General features: G+C 43.8%; 1 protein-coding gene across 12 annotated transcripts in view; it reads right to left on the bottom strand.

Moving 5' to 3' along the window:
- CCDC125 (coiled-coil domain containing 125) overlaps window positions 1-18,609 on the bottom strand; it is a 62,584-nt gene that overhangs the window by 11,057 nt on the left and 32,918 nt on the right. For 11 of the 12 annotated variants that reach the window (XM_010336545.3, XM_074385108.1, XM_074385098.1 and 8 more), the window contains 4 exons: window positions 13,043-13,150; window positions 10,399-10,573; window positions 5,770-5,900; window positions 128-3,416 (listed from right to left, as the gene is read on the bottom strand). In XM_010336545.3, the coding sequence (XP_010334847.2) occupies window positions 3,111-3,416; window positions 5,770-5,900; window positions 10,399-10,573; window positions 13,043-13,150 (720 nt within the window). In that variant the 3' untranslated portion in view covers window positions 128-3,110. Of the gene's footprint in view, window positions 1-127; window positions 3,417-5,769; window positions 5,901-10,398; window positions 10,574-13,042; window positions 13,151-18,609 lie in introns of those variants that run through there. The other variant, XR_012513532.1, reaches the window with a different exon arrangement.

Raw genomic sequence — 18,609 nt, 5'->3', positions numbered from 1 at the left:
AAAGGTCCAGAAGATAATAGTGACAGAGTCATCTGAGATGCTCATAAAATGTGTCTCAGATATGAGGCAGGATAGGAGTGTGTTAGTCCATTCTAACACTGCTATAAAGATACTACCAAAGACTGAGTAGTTTATAAAGGAAATAGGTTTAATTGACTCTCAGTTCTCCAAGGCTGGGGAGGCCTCAGAAACCTTACAATCCTGGCAGAAGGGGAAGCAGGCAAGTTTTACATGGCAGCAGGAGAGAGAGAGTGTATGTGTGAGCACAGGAAAAACTACCATTTATAGAACCATCAGATCTCCCGAGAATTCGCAATCATGGGAACACCACCCCCATGGTCCAGTCATCTACCACCGGGTCCCTCCTTCAACACATGGGGATTATGGGGATTACAATTCAAAATGAGACTTGAGTGGGGACACAGCCAAACCATATCAGGTAGTGAAGGGAATGACCATTTTCTCGTGATCATACAGCCAACACAGTAAACCTCAGCATTCACACTAATTGAGCTCATTCAAGCAAAGCTATCTTCAGTAGCGACTTTCCCTTCTAGAAAGCATCCACATTTTGATTTTACCTGTCCTCAAACTGACCCTTTGCACATTATAATAGTGAAAAACACACGCCCAGGTAGAAATTTAAGATACTAATAAGACGTGATGTATGAACAAGCATGAAGAGCTACTGCGCCTGTACAGAGGACCAGCCAGCACATGAGTACTAGCAACACCTCTTCTCACCTCCTTAGGAATAATCATGCAAAACTCTCATAAAGGGAGTTTCTCCAGCAATAATCAATGCTGTCTCACCCTTATGAGGAGCCAGCCCTGAATTCTCTCTCAGGGTTTACTGTCTATTCTACACCTACCTTTCAAAATAATCCTTTTATTTTGCAGTAACTTATGCTATATCTCCTTGGTTGTGTCTTGTTTAAATACCTTTAAACCAAGAAGACAAGAACCTCAGGTATCAGCAGCTGTCAACACATGCATTTTGCTTTATTCATTTGCTATCTCTTGGATGGATCTCTCCATTTTGTAGAGTATTCCATTGTATGACTGTACAATAATTTAGATAAACATTTTGTATTGATGGCCTTTTTACTTTTGAGACAGGGGTCTCTGTCACCCAGGCTGGAGTGCGGTGGCATGATCACAGCTCACTGCAGCCTCAAGCTCCTGGGCTCACACCATCCTCCTCCTCAGACCCCTGAGTAGCTGAGACAACAGGTGCATGCCACCATGCCTTGCTGATTTTTTGTATAGATGGGGTTTCACCATGTTGCTTAGGTTGATCTTAAACTCTGCACTGGCTGGACTCGAGATCCAGACCAGATCCATGAGCCACTGCACCCAGCCTTGATAGCCATTTGTTTTTATAAGCAGAGCAACAATTAGTAGCCATTTAAGGTATCTGTGCACAAGCCTACAAGAAATTCATACCAAGGTACAGGATAAAATCAAAAAGCTCATAGTGGATCAAATAAGAGCTTTGTAAATTTTTAAAAACATTTTTATTGTACAATATCAAAGGTGTGGTGGTTCACACCTGTAATCCCAGCACTTTGGGAGGCTGAGGCAGGAGGATCCCTTGAGGCCAGGAGTTTGGCCTGAGCAACACAGTGAGACCCCATCTACACACACACACACACACACACACACACACACACACACACACAGACACCCCAACTCAATACCACAAACAAACCAGAAATCACCTTGGCTCAGGTGGCTTCTTGGGATTCCTGAGACCCCATTTCCTGGATCATCACAACCATCTCACAGGATGCATTGAGAAGAGCTGTTTAGCACTTTGTAGACTTGGCTACAAATCTGTGCAAATTTGGCTACAAAATGTTACTACCCTGACAAGAAAAGAAGCCATGAAGTTAGCCAGCAATGACAATTTACTTCTGCCGAGGTCCCACCATCATAACTGTCTTCTTGAAGTTAAGGAAATTATTTCCTTTTTTTTTTTTTTGAGACAGAGTTTTGTTCTACTTGCCCAGGCTGGAGTGCAATGGCAAGATCTTGGGTCATGGCAACCTCCGCCTCACAGGTTCAAGCGATCCTCCTGCCTCAGCCTCCTGAGCGTTCTAAACTTTATATGGTAAATAAATACTGAACAAGGCAAATAAAACAAGATAAATGTATTCCAAAAATTAACATTCAGTCACTCTTAGGTACTGTTCTTTTAGAGCATTAAGATACTTTGCTATATTGTTGATTTAGCCAATCTAAGATCCCAATAATCAATCAAAGTAAACAATTTTTTGTTTTATAATATTTACAAATGACATTAATATTGTAATGTCATTTTTTTCTTTTTTGAGATGGAGTTCTGCTCTTGGGGCCCAGGCTGGGGTGCAATGGCATGATCTTGGCTCACTGCAACCTCCGCCTCCCAGGTTCAAACTATTCTACCTCAGCCTCTGGAGTGGCTGAGATTACAGGCACCTGCCATCATGCCTGGCTAATTTTTTTTTTAGTAGAGACTGGGTTTCTCCATGTTAATCAGGCTGGTCTTGAACTCCCAACCTCAGGTGATCCATCAGCCTCGGCCTCCCAAAGTGCTAAGATTACAGGCGTGAGCTACCGCACCTGGCCTGTAATGTAATTTATAAATAAAATGTCAATATTAATAAATTGCTTATAGAAAATGTAGAAAATAGGTTGGGTGTGGTGGCTCATACCTGTAATTTCAACACTTTGGGAGGCCAAGGTGGGCGGATCACTTAAGGTCAGGCATTTGAGACCAGCCTGGCCAACATGGTAAAACCCCATCTCTACTAAAAATACAAAAATTAGCCAGGTACCGCGGCATGCGGCTGTAATCCCAGCTACTCAGGAGGCTGAAGCAGAATAGCTTGAACCAGGAGGCAGAAGTTGCAGTGAACCGAGAGCACGCCACTGCACTCCAGCCTGGGCGACAGAGTGAGACTCCATTTCAAAAAAAAGAAAAAATGTAGGAAATATTTAAACTATCTCCTAAAATTTAGAAATACCTAGGAAACACACAACTTCTCAAGATGCAGCATCATTTACACACTCCTTTTTCAAAGTCTCTTGATATCAATAACTCAGTTGTCATTTCAACTGGCTTGTCTTTAAAATATGATACTTGATGGCAAAGAATGGGATCTTTTAAGAGTTCTGTAGTTTGGATCTATTTGAGAGTGCTGGATTGAACACATGCAGCCCATAGAATTTAAAATATGAATACTTGAATGTACAGGATCACCTAAAACAGACAATTCTGAAGTCTTATGCCAAGGGTTGTTGAAAGGGAAATTCTCTTTCGCAGGATTTTTTTCTTTATTCTCTTTTGAGGCAGTGTCTTTGTCTTCTAATGCCCGAGCAAGCATGTAACTAACTTTTCTTTGATGAGCCAAAGCTTCTTCTTTATCATTCAGCTACATGCACAGAAATTAAATATGTACAAGTTAGTATTCACAGAATATATTCAGATTGTACTATTTTATCAAAATGTTCAACCCTAATATTTATATTGATCTGTCCATCAATATGAATAAATTAGGTATCACCTGATCCCCAAGCATTATACTACATGTTACTGACAATTCTTTGTTTTTTTGTTTGTTTGTTTGTTTGTTTTTTGTTTGTTTGTTTGTTTTTTGAGACGGAGTTTCGCTCTTGTTACCCAGGCTGGAGTGCAATGGCGTGATCTCGGCTCACTGCAACCTCCGCCTCCTGGGTTCAGGCAATTCTCCTGCCTCAGCCTCCCGAGTAGCTGGGATTACAGGCACGCGCCACCATGTCCAGCTAATTTTTTGTATTTTTAGTAGAGATGGGGTTTCACCGTGTTGACCAGGATGGTCTCGATCTCTTGACCTCGTGATCCACCCACCTCGGCCTCCCAAAGTGCTGGGATTACAGGCTTGAGCCACCGCGCCTGGCCTGTTTTTTTTTTTAAGACAGGATCTGGCTCTGTCACCCAGGTTGGAATGCAGTGGTGCCATCTTGGCTCACTGCAGCCTCCGCCTCCCAGGCACAAGCGATTCTCCTGCCTTGGCCTCCCAAGTAGAGCAGCAGGGACTATAGGCATACACCACAACACCTGGCTAATTTTTGTATTTTTAGTAGAGATGGGTTTTACCATGTTGGTCAGGCTGGTCTCAAACTCCTGGCCTCAGGTGATCCACCCGACTCAGTCTCCCAAAGTGCTGGGATTACAGGTGTGTGCCACCATGCCAGGCTGACAATCTTTTTTTTGAGACAGAGTCTCACTCTGTCACTCAGGCTGGAGTGCAGTGGCGCAGTCTTGGCTCACTGCAACCTCCACCTCCCAGGCTCAAGCAATTCTCCTGCCTCAGCAGGTTCCACACCACCACGCCTGACTGATTTTTTTATATTTTTAGTAGAGATGGGGTTTCACCATGTTGGCCAGGATGGTCTCGATCTCCCAACCTCGTGATCCACCTGCCTCGGCCTCCCAAAATGGTGGAATTACAGGAGTGAGCCACCCACCTGTCTGGTTCTTTTTTAAAAGAACAGGCCGGGCGCGGTGGCTCAAGCCTGTAATCCCAGCACTTTGGGAGGCCGAGGCGGGTGGATCACGAGGTCGAGAGATCGAGACCGTCCTGGTCAACATAGTGAAACCCCGTCTCTACTAAAAATACTAAAAAAAAAATTAGCTGGGCATGGTGGCGCGTGCCTGTAATCCCACCCACTCAGGAGGCTGAGGCAGGAGAATTGCCTGAACCCAGGAGGCGGAGGTTGCGGTGAGCCGAGATCGCGCCATTGCACTCCAGCCTGGGTAACGAGAGGGAAACTCTGTCTCAAAAAAAAAAAAAAAAAAAAAAAAAGAACAGAAGACAGTGTTGAAAATTTTGCAAGTCATCTGAAAATGAATGGAAAATGTAGATCTATATGAAGTGTGTCTATTTATATAGATATGTAACATATAAAAAACATATCAACATGTGCATATTTCTAAAAGAATGCCGAAGTTATTTATATGTAAAATTGCTTTCATATATTTGTATGCAAATAAATAACACTCAAAAGATAAGTACCTTCATATAACCCGAGTCTCAGTGTCTTAACTGAGTCATCTGTGGAATGTGGGTGGCAGGACTGATTTCAGGGTTGTGATGATAATTAAAGGATATAATGTGTGAGGAAATGCCTTGAGCACTTTAGAAGGCAAGTGCAAGTCTAGAGAGATAAAGAGCTGAATGAACAGGAAGCAAATAGTAGATTAGCTTAACCCAGGGGTGTTCAATCTTTTGGCTTCCCTGGGCCACACTGGAAGAAGAATTGTCTTGTGTCACACATAAAATACATTAACACTGGCTGGGCACAGTGGGTCACACCTATAAATCCCAGCACTTTGGGAAGCTGAGGTGGGCAGATCACTTGAGGTCAGGAGTTCGAGACCAGCCTGGCCAACAGGGTGTAACTCTGTCTCTACTAAAAACACACACACACAAAATTAGCCAAGCATGGTGGTGGGTGCCCGCAGTCCTCACCCTACTTGGGAGGCTGAGGCAGGAGAACTGCTTGAACCCAGGAGGTGGAGGCTGCAGTAAACAGAGATCACGCCACTGCACTCCAGCCTGGGCGACAAAGTGAGACTGTCTCAAACAAACAATCTCAAAAATCTCATAATGTTTTAAGAAAGTTTATGAATTTGTGTTGGGCTGCATTCACAGCTGTCCTGGGCTGCATGCAGCCTGCAGACGGTGCGTTGGACAAGCTTGGCTTAACCACAACCTGCAAAAAAAAGAAAGGAAAGATACTAACCAAATCCATGAGCATCTTAAGGACCTCCTGAGGACTGTCCTCATCTTCCATCCTCTTAGAACTGTTTTCTGAAGGCAGCATACCCAAGAGTCTCTGCCCAAAGGTCTTCTTACTCTTTGGTGACAGAAATCCTAAAATTGAACATGAAAATCCAGCTGAGACATTAAAATACCTTCACTGATATAGTCCCAGCAAAAGAGGTAACTACAAATTAAGGCTTATTAATTCCTAAGTCAGCCTGGAGGTTGTCCTCTTCAGTAGACCTCTAGGACAAGTGAGTCCGGCAGCACAGTGGACTGCAGTGGGCAGAGCATGGCCTACAGAGCCAGGAGCAGCGCAGATGAGAGACAGCAAGAGTGCCACCCTGCTGTGTGGCACAGCCGCCCCTCCATGCTAGCTGATGCAGAGGCCACACAGGAATACAGTCCATGTCACAGGATCATCGCAGTCTTCAAGAGCAGCCAGAAACGCAGACAGATCTGTCATGACATCTTCCGAATCTAAATGTCAGCCACGAGTCTGATTTTTGAATCCACTATGCGGACCTAACAAAACATGTCTGCAGGCCACAGGAGCCCTCTGAACCATGCAAACTCTGCTTCAGAACCAAAAAGACTTGGACTTGAATCCCAGCTACTCAGGAGGCTGAGGCAGGAGAACTGCCTGAACCCAGGAGGCGGAGGTTGCGGTGAGCCGAGATCGTGCCATTGCACTCCAGCCTGGGTAACAAGAGTGAAACTCCGTCTCAAAAAAAAAAGAAAGAAAGAAAGAAAGAAATATACATTTGGTCTCTGCCCTTGGTTCCTGACATAGAGCCCCTAAAATCCTAGTAAATAGGGGTGTTAGGCAAACCTTTTGTTCTCATAGTTGGTCTCTGACCCCAGTTCCTAACATATAATTCCTAAGATGTTGTAATTTTCTGAGTGCTAGGAGCATCTGACACAGAGCCCCTAAATCCCTTGGAATTTCCTGGATAACAGGAGCATCTTTTGTTCTAATGAGGCTCTTACTGGGCTTCTGGATAGCCTCAGGATGGGGGCTGGGTGCCAGGGGAACCAATCTTGATTAGAAAACTAGAACTTTCAGCCCCACCCCCAAACTCCAGGGAAGAGACAGGGACTGAAGCTTGAGCTGATCACCAACGGCCAATGATGTAATCAGCCATGTCCATGTAATGAAGCCTCCATAAAACCCAAAAGGGTCTGGGGAGCTTCCAGAAAGCTAAGCATGTGGAGACTCCTGAGGGGTGGGGCGCCGAAGAGAGCATCCCTTCCCATGTTCCTTGCCCTGTCCATCTCTTCATCTGGCTGTTCATCTGCATCCTTTGCAAGATCCTTCATAAATAAACTGGTAAACATTAAGTGTTTCCTGGAGTTCTGTGAGCCGTCCTAGCAAATTAATGGAACCTGAGGAGTCATGGGAGTCCCAGTGTTCATAGAGCCAGTCAGTCAGAAGCAGCAAAGACAACCCTGTGCTTCTGTCTGGCATTTGAAGTGCAGGCCATCTTGCAGGACTGAGCCCTATGGGATCTGACTCTAACTCCAGGTAGACAGTGCGAAAATTGAGGGAAATGACAGGTTACCCAGCTGGCGTGTGGGGAATCCCCCACCCCCAACATCTGGTGTCAGAAGCGCTGTGCTGAGTGGTGAGTGGTGTGTGAATAGGAGAACACTTTGGTTTTTCCTACCTCTTACAATGAGGAAGGTAGGAATTATGAAACAAATGATCATATTCTCAAGTGCTGAAATGAGTATGGATCCAGCTCTCGAGAAAAATGCTGCTTTGTCTACACAGCACTATCCCAGTGGCCAAGTTCCATTTAGGGTTGTGGGTTTTGCATGCAGGCGACAGGATCTGACAGGCTTTCATGAGATGAGGATTACTTCACCCTGACTTTCCCCTTCTTTTCCTTTCTCCCATCACTTTTCTTTCCACCTCTATCAAAGAAACAAGTATTTACAATCTGACTTTCTAAGAAGATCCACCGTCAATTAGCACAAAACACCACAAGACTGTCCTCAAAGAGGATTTTGCAACCCAGCTGCTATCAAGGGCTTAGCTAAGAGAGGAGCTGTCTGATTATCTACACATAGCTGTGGTTCATGGTAGAACCAGATATTCTTAGTGTTTCCCACTGGTTCCTAAAAGGCTAAATACATGGACCATGTTAGCTTTTTCCCTGACAGTATCACTACCCTGAGTTAAACATTAAAGTTGTACCTTCAGCTTTTATCAAGAGATTATTATAGAAAATGACCATACTTTCTAAATACACTATTTTGTGTTTATTATGACATTGTTGGTCAGGTGTAATGGATCACATCTGCAATCCCAGCATTTAGGTTGGCCGAGGAGGGAGGATCGCTTGAGCCAAGGAATTTGGGACCAGCCTGGATAACACAGTGAGACCTCATCTCTACAAACAAATACAAAATTTAACTTGGCATGGTGGCACATGTCTGTAGTCCCACCTCCTAGGGAGGCTGAGGTGGGAGGATCACTTGAGCCCATGAGGCAGAGGCTGCAGTGAGTCATGATCACACCACCGTACTCCAGCCTGGGCAACAGGGTGAGATCCTGTCTCAAAAAAAATTTTTTTAAAAGAGCTAAGACACTGTTGAGAATTTAGCCATTATATTTTCTCTCTTTTTTGTTTTTTGTTGAGATGGAGATCTTGCTCTGTCACCCAGGCTAGATTGCAATGGCATGATCTGGGCTCACTGCAACCTCTGCCTCCCGGATTCAAGTAATTCTCCTGCTTCGGCCTCCTGAGTAGCTGGGATTACAGGCGTCCACCACCGTGCCCAGCTACTTTTGTATTTTAAGTAGAGACGGGGTTTCACCATCTTGGCCAGGCTGGTCTCAAACTCCTGACCTTGTGATCCACCTGCCTCAGCCTCCCAAAGTGCTGGGATTACAGGCATGAGCCATCACACTCAGCTACATTTTCTCAAAAGTTTTGTGTCAGAAAACATTTTTAGAAATTAATTTCAGAACGATATGAATGACTTTTTCAGAATGAGAGTTATAAAACATAATATTTTCCCATTTTTGCCCTGGCTTCCATCTAATGAACACTCTAAATATGTAGCTTCTGTGATCTTCTTTTACCTACTCAGGAGTTCTGATTGAGTGCTTCTATTTCTATCATTCCTCTGCATCACTTCTTACCCTTTTCAGCAAAGAAAAGGAGGAAAGCTTAGTTAACAAACTAAAATTCACAACAGCTGACTCCTATACTATTAATAATATATACTGTTTGAAAAGAAATATTTCAAACAAAATGACTACCTACTATAAAGGTTTCATTTTATTATTATTTTTTTTTTTTTTTTTTTTGAGACGGAGTTTCGCTCGTTACCCAGGCTGGAGTGCAATGGCGCGATCTCGGCTCACCGCAACCTCCACCTCCCGAGTTCAGGCAATTCTCCTGCCTCAGCCTCCTGAGTAGCTGGGATTACAGGCACACACCACCATGCCCAGCTAATTTTTTGTATTTTTTTTAGTAGAGACGGGGTTTCACCATGTTAACCAGGATGGTCTCGATCTCTTGACCTTGTGATCCACCCGCCTCGGCCTCCCAAAGTGCTGGGATTACAGGCGTGAGCCACCATGCCCGGCTCATTTTATTATTTATTTATTTATTTATTTATTTTTGTTTTTTTGAGACAGTCTCACTTTGTTGCCCAGGCTAGGGTGCAGTGGTGCAAACCTGGCTCCTTGCAACCTCTCTCTGCCTCCCAGGTTTAAGTGATTCTCCTGCCTCAGCCTCCTGAGCAGCTGGGATTACAGGTGTGTGCCATCATGCTTGGCTAATTTTTTATTTTTAGTAGAGACAGGGTTTCGCCATGTTGGCCAGGCTGGTCTCAAACTCCTGACCTCAGGTGATCCACCTGCCTCGCCCTCCCGAAGTGCTGGGATTATAGGCGTGAGCCACTGTACCCAGCCTGGCCATAAACTTTTAATGGGCTCAAGACACAAAACCTAAACCTAAACTTCTGCTTCATTTTTTCTAATATTTTATTAATTTGTCCAACTTAAGGTTTTTCTTGTATTCCTCAATTTCCTTTTCAGAAGCATACATTTCAATAAAGTTTAATTAGATAGATACATTTAATGTCTTGTTTAAATGACATTTTTAACATTACTTTTTTTTTTTTTTAATTCTTTTTCTTTTTTTAAGATGGGGCTTCACCATGATGCCCAGGCTGGTCTTGAACTCCTGACCTCAGGTGATCCACCCACCTTGGCCTCCCAAAGTGCTAGGATTACAGGTGTGAGCCACCACGCCCAGCAACATTACTGCTTTCATGGCAGTTTCCCTTTAATCACCTAGCACATTTATTACAAAGTTTTTCCACTAAACGTGGTCTTGTTTAAATTAAACCAAAGAGTACTAGAAAAGAGATATTCCTGTTATATTATGTTTTGTTGATTCCAGTAGTTCATCTGCACATGTAATATCCAATGACTTTTTTCCATAGTTGCAAAATTTTTAAGTAAACCACGACCGTATGTGAAGTTTCAATTATATTTGCCCACATTGGATTAAGTGTGCTTCATCAACTTGGATTATAAGCAAAACAACCAAAATTTCACCTACTTATTGCCATTATAATTCATAGTTACCATCCTCTTTAAGGTGCTTCCAGTTTATCCATTTTGTTGCTTTTTTACACATTTTATCCATTTGTGTCCATCTTAGTGCCTGGTCATTTTTTCTCATTAATTGTTGCTCAAATGCAATTCTGAAAGCATCTGCCATTACATAAGCTTCTTCTTTACTCTTCTGCAAAAGTTCCAACTGGTTTTGAAAGAAAGTTTGAGAGGCGTCAGAGGCAAAGCCAGAACAATTCTTGTTGAATGTTGAATCAAATTAACATATGCAATCTCCCTGCCTAGCACCAATCACCCTACTTAACACAAGTCTATTGCCTGTGTTTGATCTAGTTTATCTGCTTATGCTAATTAATACTTTCTACTTCTGCAATAGCAACCTACTCTGATCCAGATTTTGAGCAGTCTCCCTTGTGGTGCCTGTTAACTGCCTGCTAATCTAACCCCTGGACCTCCCTACCACATGCAGGCCCTGTGTGTGTGTCCTGTTCAAGTCCTGGGATAAAGGGCCCAGCATGAAAGGTATGGGGATGCCAAAGGCTGCATTCCAATTCAGCTTTGGGCCATTCCAGACAACACCACTGAAAATAATGATAAATACCACCTTTCAAATACTTCTCATAGCTGACCTTGACTGTGATCAATGTAATCTCATGTTTCTCTTTTCCTTCTTTTTTTTTTTTTTGAGACGGAGTTTCACTCTTGTTGCCCAGCCTAGAGTGCAATGGTGCGATCTCAGCTCACCACAACCTCCACCTCCCAGATTCAAGCAATTCTCCTGCCTCAGCCTCCTGAGGAGCTGCAATTACAGGCATGTGCCACCATGCCAGGCTAATTTTTGTATTTTTAGTAGAGAGGGGGTTTCTCCATTTTGGTCAGGCTGGTCTTGAACTCCCGATCTCCACCCACCTCTGCCTCCCAAAGTGCTAGGCTTACAGGCGTGAGCCACTGCACCCGATCTCTTCTTTCTTTTTCTTTTTTCTTTTTTAAGACAGAGTCACTCTCTCATCCAGGCTGGAGTGCAGTGGTATGATCTCGGCTCACTGCAACCTCCACCTCCCAGTTTCAAGCAATTCTCCTGCCTCAGCCTCCTAAGAAGCTGGGACTATAGGCGCACACTGCCACATCTGGCTAATTTTTTATATTTTAGTAGAGACAGGGTTTTACCATGTTGCCCAGGCTGGTCACATACTCTGGCAATCTACCTGCCTCGGCCTCCCAAAGTGCTAGAATTACAGGTGTGAGCCACCACACCTACCCGTTTTTGTTTGTTTGTTTGTTTGTTTTGGAGACAGGGTCTCTCACTCTGTTGCCCAGGCTAGAGTGCAGTGGTGTGAACATGGCTCGCTGTAGTTGTGTCATCTTAGGCTCAAGTGATTCTCCCACCTCAACCTCCCAAAGTGCTGGGATTACAGGTGTAACCATTACCCCTCATGCTTTTCTTAATGAATGGCTACTGTCCAACTGTTGGCTTTCCTATATACTGTAAAGACTATTTTTTAAAATTTAATTTTGTTCTATTTTGTTCTATTTCAAGTTCTAGGATACATGTGCAGGATGCAGGTTTGTTACCTAGGTAAACATGTGTCACAGTGGTTTATCACACCTAAGGACTTTAAATTCCATACCTTCAATAAAGGTAAAACATTTTAGAATTATGGTCCATGTATTACTATACGTGTAAGTAAAGACCAAATATAATGGCAGCTATTGTTTAATTAAATGTCTGGCATGTTCATGGCACTATGCTAAACATTGTATGTCTATTTCCTCTATTCTCATAACAATGATCCAAAGTAGTTATTACCCTCCACTTAACATAGTAGGAAACCTGAGAGTATCCTGTCCAAAGCCACACAGCTAGTAAATGGTAGAGCAAAGACGCAAACCTAGGTCTGGCTGGTACAAAGGTTCCTTTCACTGTACCTTGCTGCTGTTCAAATACATTCCATGCTTATCTCTCCATTAATGAGTGTTGCTAATCCTAGTGATTTTAAGCATAAATGTACCTTTTCCTTCTATTATGCAGTAATTTTAGGGCCATGTATAGATGAGAACAATGTAAATTTTAGGAATATTAATTATAAACTTAGGCAAATGAATTTAGCTGGCTTCAAATATCAAGCCAAATACTATTTGGAGATGGAGTTTTGCTCTTGTTGCCCAGGCTGTAGTGCAGTGGCACAATCTCAGCTCACAGCAACCTCTGCCTCCCAGGTTCAAGTGATTCTCCTGCCTCGGCCTCCCAGGTTCAAGTGATTCTCCTGCCTCGGCCTCCCAAGTAGCTGGGATTACAGGCATCTGCCACCATGCCCAGATAATTTTTTGTATTTTTATTAGAGACATGGTTTCACCACGTTGGCCAGGCTGGTCTCAAATTCCTGACCTCAGGTGATCCACCCGCCTTAGCCTCCCAAAGTGCTGGAATTACAGGCGTGAGCCATTGCACCCTGCCCCAAGTACTATTAATATTTGCATTTTTGAACCAGGTAAACAAAATCTAGTTTATAAATTAATACTATCACGTAAAAACTAAATGTAAGTTCCATAGTCAATAACCAGTAAAATGAAGTTAATTATTGCAGATATGTCCATTTAATTCCACTATTAGTAGAGAAACAAAACTAAAGCTTTCGTTGTTACGATAATGCAATACCTCTTGTTTGAGCTGAAGAAGCAGTTTCCGAGTAGACGCTGCCATTCTGGCACAAGAACAGGGGCTCCCTCCAGGCCCATGACAAAGGCAGGCTCCGAGGACTGCAAGCTTTAAATTGAAAAGCATCACTCCCGTTACTAAGTGTCCCACTGTTTGGGCTGCACACAAACACAGGGGCATTCACACACACTCATGCACACTACTACTCAGGCATCTGATCCAAAAACACTAGAAAGGAAAAAAAAATAGGCTAGGCATGATGGCTCATGTCAGTAATCCCAGCACTTTGGGAGGCTGAGGCAGGCAGATCACGAGGTCAAGAAATCGAGACCATCCTGGCCAACATGGTGAAACCCCATCTTTAAAACTACAAAAAAAATTAGCCAGGCGTGGTGGTGTGTGCCTATAGTCCCAGCTACTCAGGAGGCTGAGGCGGGAGAATTGCTTGAAACCAGAAAACAGAAGTTGCAGTGAGCCGGGATCGTGCCACTGCACACCAGCCTGGCGACAGAGGGAGACTCCATCTCAAAAAAATATATATATGGAAGAAAGCTGAGACTAGGATCTTAGAATACAAGTGGAAATTAACTACCAACGAGGAAAAGAATGTCATGACTTAGAACACAAACAAAAGGGAATTTTGCTTTCCTTCATCTCATTCTTAAAACCTTTAATCCTGGCATCATTCTCCTATAGGTCTGAGTCCTTGGCAGGAGTTTAGCCCAACAATATGGTTCACACTAACATCCACAGCACATCTTTCCTGTCACAGTTTGGCCCTGATGCCTGGCATTCACTACTGCCAGTTTCCTCCAAAGGAGAGTCATCTGCTCAGAAATGACGAGGGAATTTTAATATATCAGTGGGAAAAAGAGTCATCCCTCCACTCCTAAAAATATAAAGAAATACGATTGGGTCCTGTGTAAAAGAATAAAACCTTAGCACTATCCGAACTTATGCCAAGAGTGAAGTTAAGCCCTGGAGACCCAGTCAGGTAGTATGTTTGCAATTCTGCTTCTAGATTAGAGAGTAACCCTCTTCCTCACTGCTCTTGTGCTGTAAATGAGGAGGAGAGACCAGAGATCAGACCTGCCTGCTTCCATCACTGACCTCTGTTATAGATTAACTGTCTTATTTTCCTATACCTAACTCAGGCTATATGACTTCCAATGAACTCCATGGCTTGTTAGTGTGGAATGTAAAATATACCTTCCCCAAAAGAATCATCTTCAGTGTGGAATGTAAAATACACCTTCCCCAAAGGAAAACAATCATCTCAACTAATAAGATCTAAGCACTAAACCATGCCATAAAAAGATGCTGATTCTGTTAAACTTCCCTAAACATTGTCCATATATGCCAGCCCAAACTTCTACATTTTAGAACATTGACTTCTTTGGAATCTGTGCTTCCTGGGTAATCTTTCCTCAACTGTTATGCTTGAATAAACTCTTTAAACTAGATTCTGGCTAGGCATGGTGGCTCATGCCTGTAATCCTAGCACTTTGGCAGATCAAGACCAGCCCGATCAACTTGGTGAAACCCTGTCTCTACTGAAAATACAAAAATTAGCTGGGTGTGATGGCTCATGCCTATAATCCCATCTACTCTGGAGGCTAAGGCAGGAGAATCACTTGAACTGGGGAGGCAGACGTCTGCAATGAGCCAAAATTATACCATTGCGCTCCAGCCTGGGTAACAAGAGCGAAACTCTGTCTCAAAAATAAATAAATAAATAATAAACTAGATTCTGATCCCTTTATTTTGACACTTGGTTGACCATTGCAATTGGAAGAAAAGTAATATAATAATTTTACTTCTTAAAAATCCACTTGAAAAGCTAACCACAAGTAGGCCAGGTGTGGTGGCTCACACCTATAATCCCAAAATTTTGGGAGACCAAGGTGGGCAGATCACCTGAGGTCAGGAGTTCAAGACCAGCCTGACCAACATAGTGAAACCACCTCTACTAAAAATATAAAAATTCGCTGGACATGGTGGTATGCGCCTGTAATCCCAGCTACTTGGGAGGCTGAGACAGGAAAATTGCTTGAACTCAGGAGGCAGAGGTTGCAGTGAGTTGAGATCACGCTATTGTACTCCAGCCTAGGCAACAGAGCAACTCTGTCTCAAAAAAAAAAAAAAAAAAAAAAAAAGAAAGGTAACCACAAGTTACTTTTCAAACATATTCCAGTATGTACCAATTTCACAGGAGCAATCTATACAACATGATGTGCCATATATTTTATTTATTTATTTATTTATTTATTTATTTTTTGAGACGGAGTTTCGCTCTTGTTACCCAGGCTGGAGTGTAATGGTGCGATCTCAGCTCACCACAACCTCCGCCTCCCGGGTTCAGGCAATTCTCCTGCCTCAACCTCCTGAGTAGCTGGGATTACAGGCACGCGCCACCATGCCCAGCTAATTTTTTGTATTTTTTAGTAGAGACGGGGTTTCACCATGTTGACCAGGATGGTCTCGATCTCTTGACCTCGTGATCCACCCGCCTCAGCCTCCCAAAGTGCTGGGATTACAGGCTTCAGCCACCGCGCCCAGCCCCTATTTTGTATTTTTTGAGACAAAGTCTTGCTCTGTAGCCAGGCTGGAAAGCAGTAGCAAGATCTCGGCTCACTGCACCTCTGCTTCTTGGGTTCAAATGATTCTCCTGCCTCAGCCTCCCAAGTAGTTGAGATTACAGGCATGTGCCACCACACCCAGCTAATTTTTTAGTAGTGATGCGGTTTCACCATGGTGGTCAGGCTGGTATGGAACTCCTGACCTCAAATGATCCATCCGCCTTGGCCTCCCACAGTGCTGGGATTATAGGTGTGAGCCACCGTTCCTGGCCTGTGCCATATATATATATATATATATATATATATATATATATATATATATATGTTTTGAGACAGAGTTTCATTCTTGTTGCCTAGGCTGGAGTGCAATGGCTCAATTCTGGCTCGTCCAACCTCCGCCTCCCAGATTCAAGCGATTCTCCTGCCTCAGCCTCCTGAGTAGCTGGGATTACAGGTATGCGTCACCATGCCCAGATAATTTTGTATTTTTAGTAGAGCCAGTGTTTCTCCATGTTAGTCAGGCTGGTCTCGAACTTCTGACCTCAGGTGATCTGCTCAACTTGGCCTCCCAAAGTGCTGGGATTATAGGTGTGAGCCACTCTGCCCAGACCATATATTTTAAAGTCCCACAACCATATATTTTAAAGTTTCATGTGAAACTTTAAAATACTTTAAAAAACTTTAAAAAGCTTTCATATGGGCCGGGCGCGGTGGCTCAAGCCTGTAATCCCAGCACTTTGGGAGGCCGAGGCGGGTGGATCACGAGGTCAAGAGATCGAGACCATCCTGGTCAACATGGTGAAACCCCATCTCTACTAAAAATACAAAAAAAAAGGCCGGGAGCGGTGGCTCAAGCCTGTAATCCCAGCACTTTGGGAGGCCGAGACGGGTGGATCACGAGGTCGAGAGATTGAGACCATCCTGGTCAACATGGTGAAACCCCGTCTCTACTAAAAATACAAAAAATTAGCTGGGCATGGTGGCACGTGCCTGTAATCCCAGCTACTCAGGAGGCTGAGGCAGGAGAATTGCCTGAACCCAGGAGACGGAGGTTGCGGTGAGCCGAGATTGCGCCATTGCACTCCAGCCTGGGTAACAAGAGCGAAACTCCGTCTCAAAAAAAAAAAAAAAAAAAAATACAAAAAAAAAAGTAGCTGGGCATGGTGGCACATGCCTGTAATCTGAGCTACTCAGGAGGCTGAGGCAGGAGAATTGCCTGAACCCAGGGGGTGGAGGTTGCGGTGAGCCGAGATCACGCCATTGCACTCCAGCCTGGGTAACAAGAGCGAAACTCTGTCTCAAAAAAAAAGCTTTCATATGAAAGTTTCATATGAAACTTTAAAATATATGGTTGTGGGTGTGGTGGCTCACACTTGTAATCCCAGCACTTTGGGAGGCTAAGCCAGGCAGATAGCTTGAGCCCAGGAGTTCAAGACCAGCCTGGGCCACATAAGACCCTATCTCTAGAAAAAACTTTAAAAATTAGCTGGGTGTGATGGTGGTGTGAACCCATAGTTCCAGCTACTCAGGAGGCTGAGGTCAGAGGATCACTTGAACCCAGGAAGTCTAAGCTACAGTGAGCCATGATTGTGCCACTGTACTCCAGCCTGAGCTACAGAGTGAGACCCTGTCTCAAAAAAAAAAAAAAAGAAAAAAAAAGTTTCATGTGGAATTTACTAAAAAATTGTTATCTAAGCATCTTCCTGTTGCTGCAAATTTCACATGGATGAGCAGCATAAAATGTAATCCTATTTTAGAGACTTTTAAGAGAGGAAAATTCCACTGTATCCCTTAGTGTAAAGGCCATTTTGGAACATTCTTTCTCACATCAAAGATAACTGTGAAACACAAAGTGAGCTTTGGGCTGAGCTGAAGGTACAAATGGTGGATATGTGGCAGACAGGTCTTTTCCCTTTTCATCTTCCTACTCCTGATAATTGCCCATGCCTAAGTTGCCAAAAGCAACTAAGACCTGGGAAGGGCCAGTATAAACCACAACAGGTTAAAGCCAGGGCCCCTGGCCCCCGTGCCACTTTCTTACTTCAGTGCTCCCTCATCAGCTGTGTCAGGCCCTTGTTCCTGCCTGACTGGAGGTAAGGCTGGCCCATAGCCTACTCAAGACTATCATAAAACACCCTGTGCCTTAACTTTGTCTAAGCTGTTTCTTGTATTCCTCCTTTTTGTTATTACACTAGTTTTCCAGCCTTGGCAGTAGAACATGGTGCTCAAAAACACTGCCTCTAAGCTCGGTCTACAGGGTACAAATCCCAGCTCTATCACGTACTAGCTGTGTGATACCAGGCACATTACTTAACCCCTTAATGCCTCTGTTACCTCATTTGTGAAGTGGGGATTACAACAGTATGCACTTGGGGTAGTTGTGAGGACTAAAGACATCAATGTGTGCAAAGCACTCAGAACATCATCTGAACTTGCTAAGGACTATGCAGATATTTGCTATTACTAGCAATCTTTTCTTTCCTTCCTTCCTTCTTTCATTCCTCTCTTCCTCCCTCCCTCTCTCGCTCTTTCTCTGTCTTTCTTTCTCTTTGAGACAGCGTTTTGCTTTGTGACCCAGGCTGGAGTGCAATGGCGTGATCTTGGCTTACTGCAACCTCCACCCCTGGTTTCAAGCAATTCTCCTGCCTCAGCCTGCCAAGTAGCTGGGACTACAGGTGCCTGCCACCATGCCTGGCTAATTTTTATATTATTAGTAGAGACAGGGTTTCACCATGTTTGCCAGGCTGGTCTTGAACTCCTGACCTTGTGATCTGCCCGCCTCCCAAAGTGCTGGGATCACAGGCATGAGCTGCCACTCCTGGCCACCAATTTTTCTTAAGTTCCTCAATAAGTGCATGGCTGCCCCCTCTCACTCCACTGCTCCACTAATTTCTTTTTTTTTTTTCTTTTCACAGAGATGTGCAGAGAATCCACTAATTTCTTATGAGTCCCCGGCCCCTTCTGACTTATTAGCCAAAATCCCACATT

This window comes from Saimiri boliviensis, chromosome 1 (genome assembly GCF_048565385.1).
Source record: "Saimiri boliviensis isolate mSaiBol1 chromosome 1, mSaiBol1.pri, whole genome shotgun sequence".
Lineage (NCBI taxonomy): Eukaryota > Metazoa > Chordata > Mammalia > Primates > Cebidae > Saimiri > Saimiri boliviensis.
This window is presented reverse-complemented; position numbering and strand designations above follow the sequence as displayed.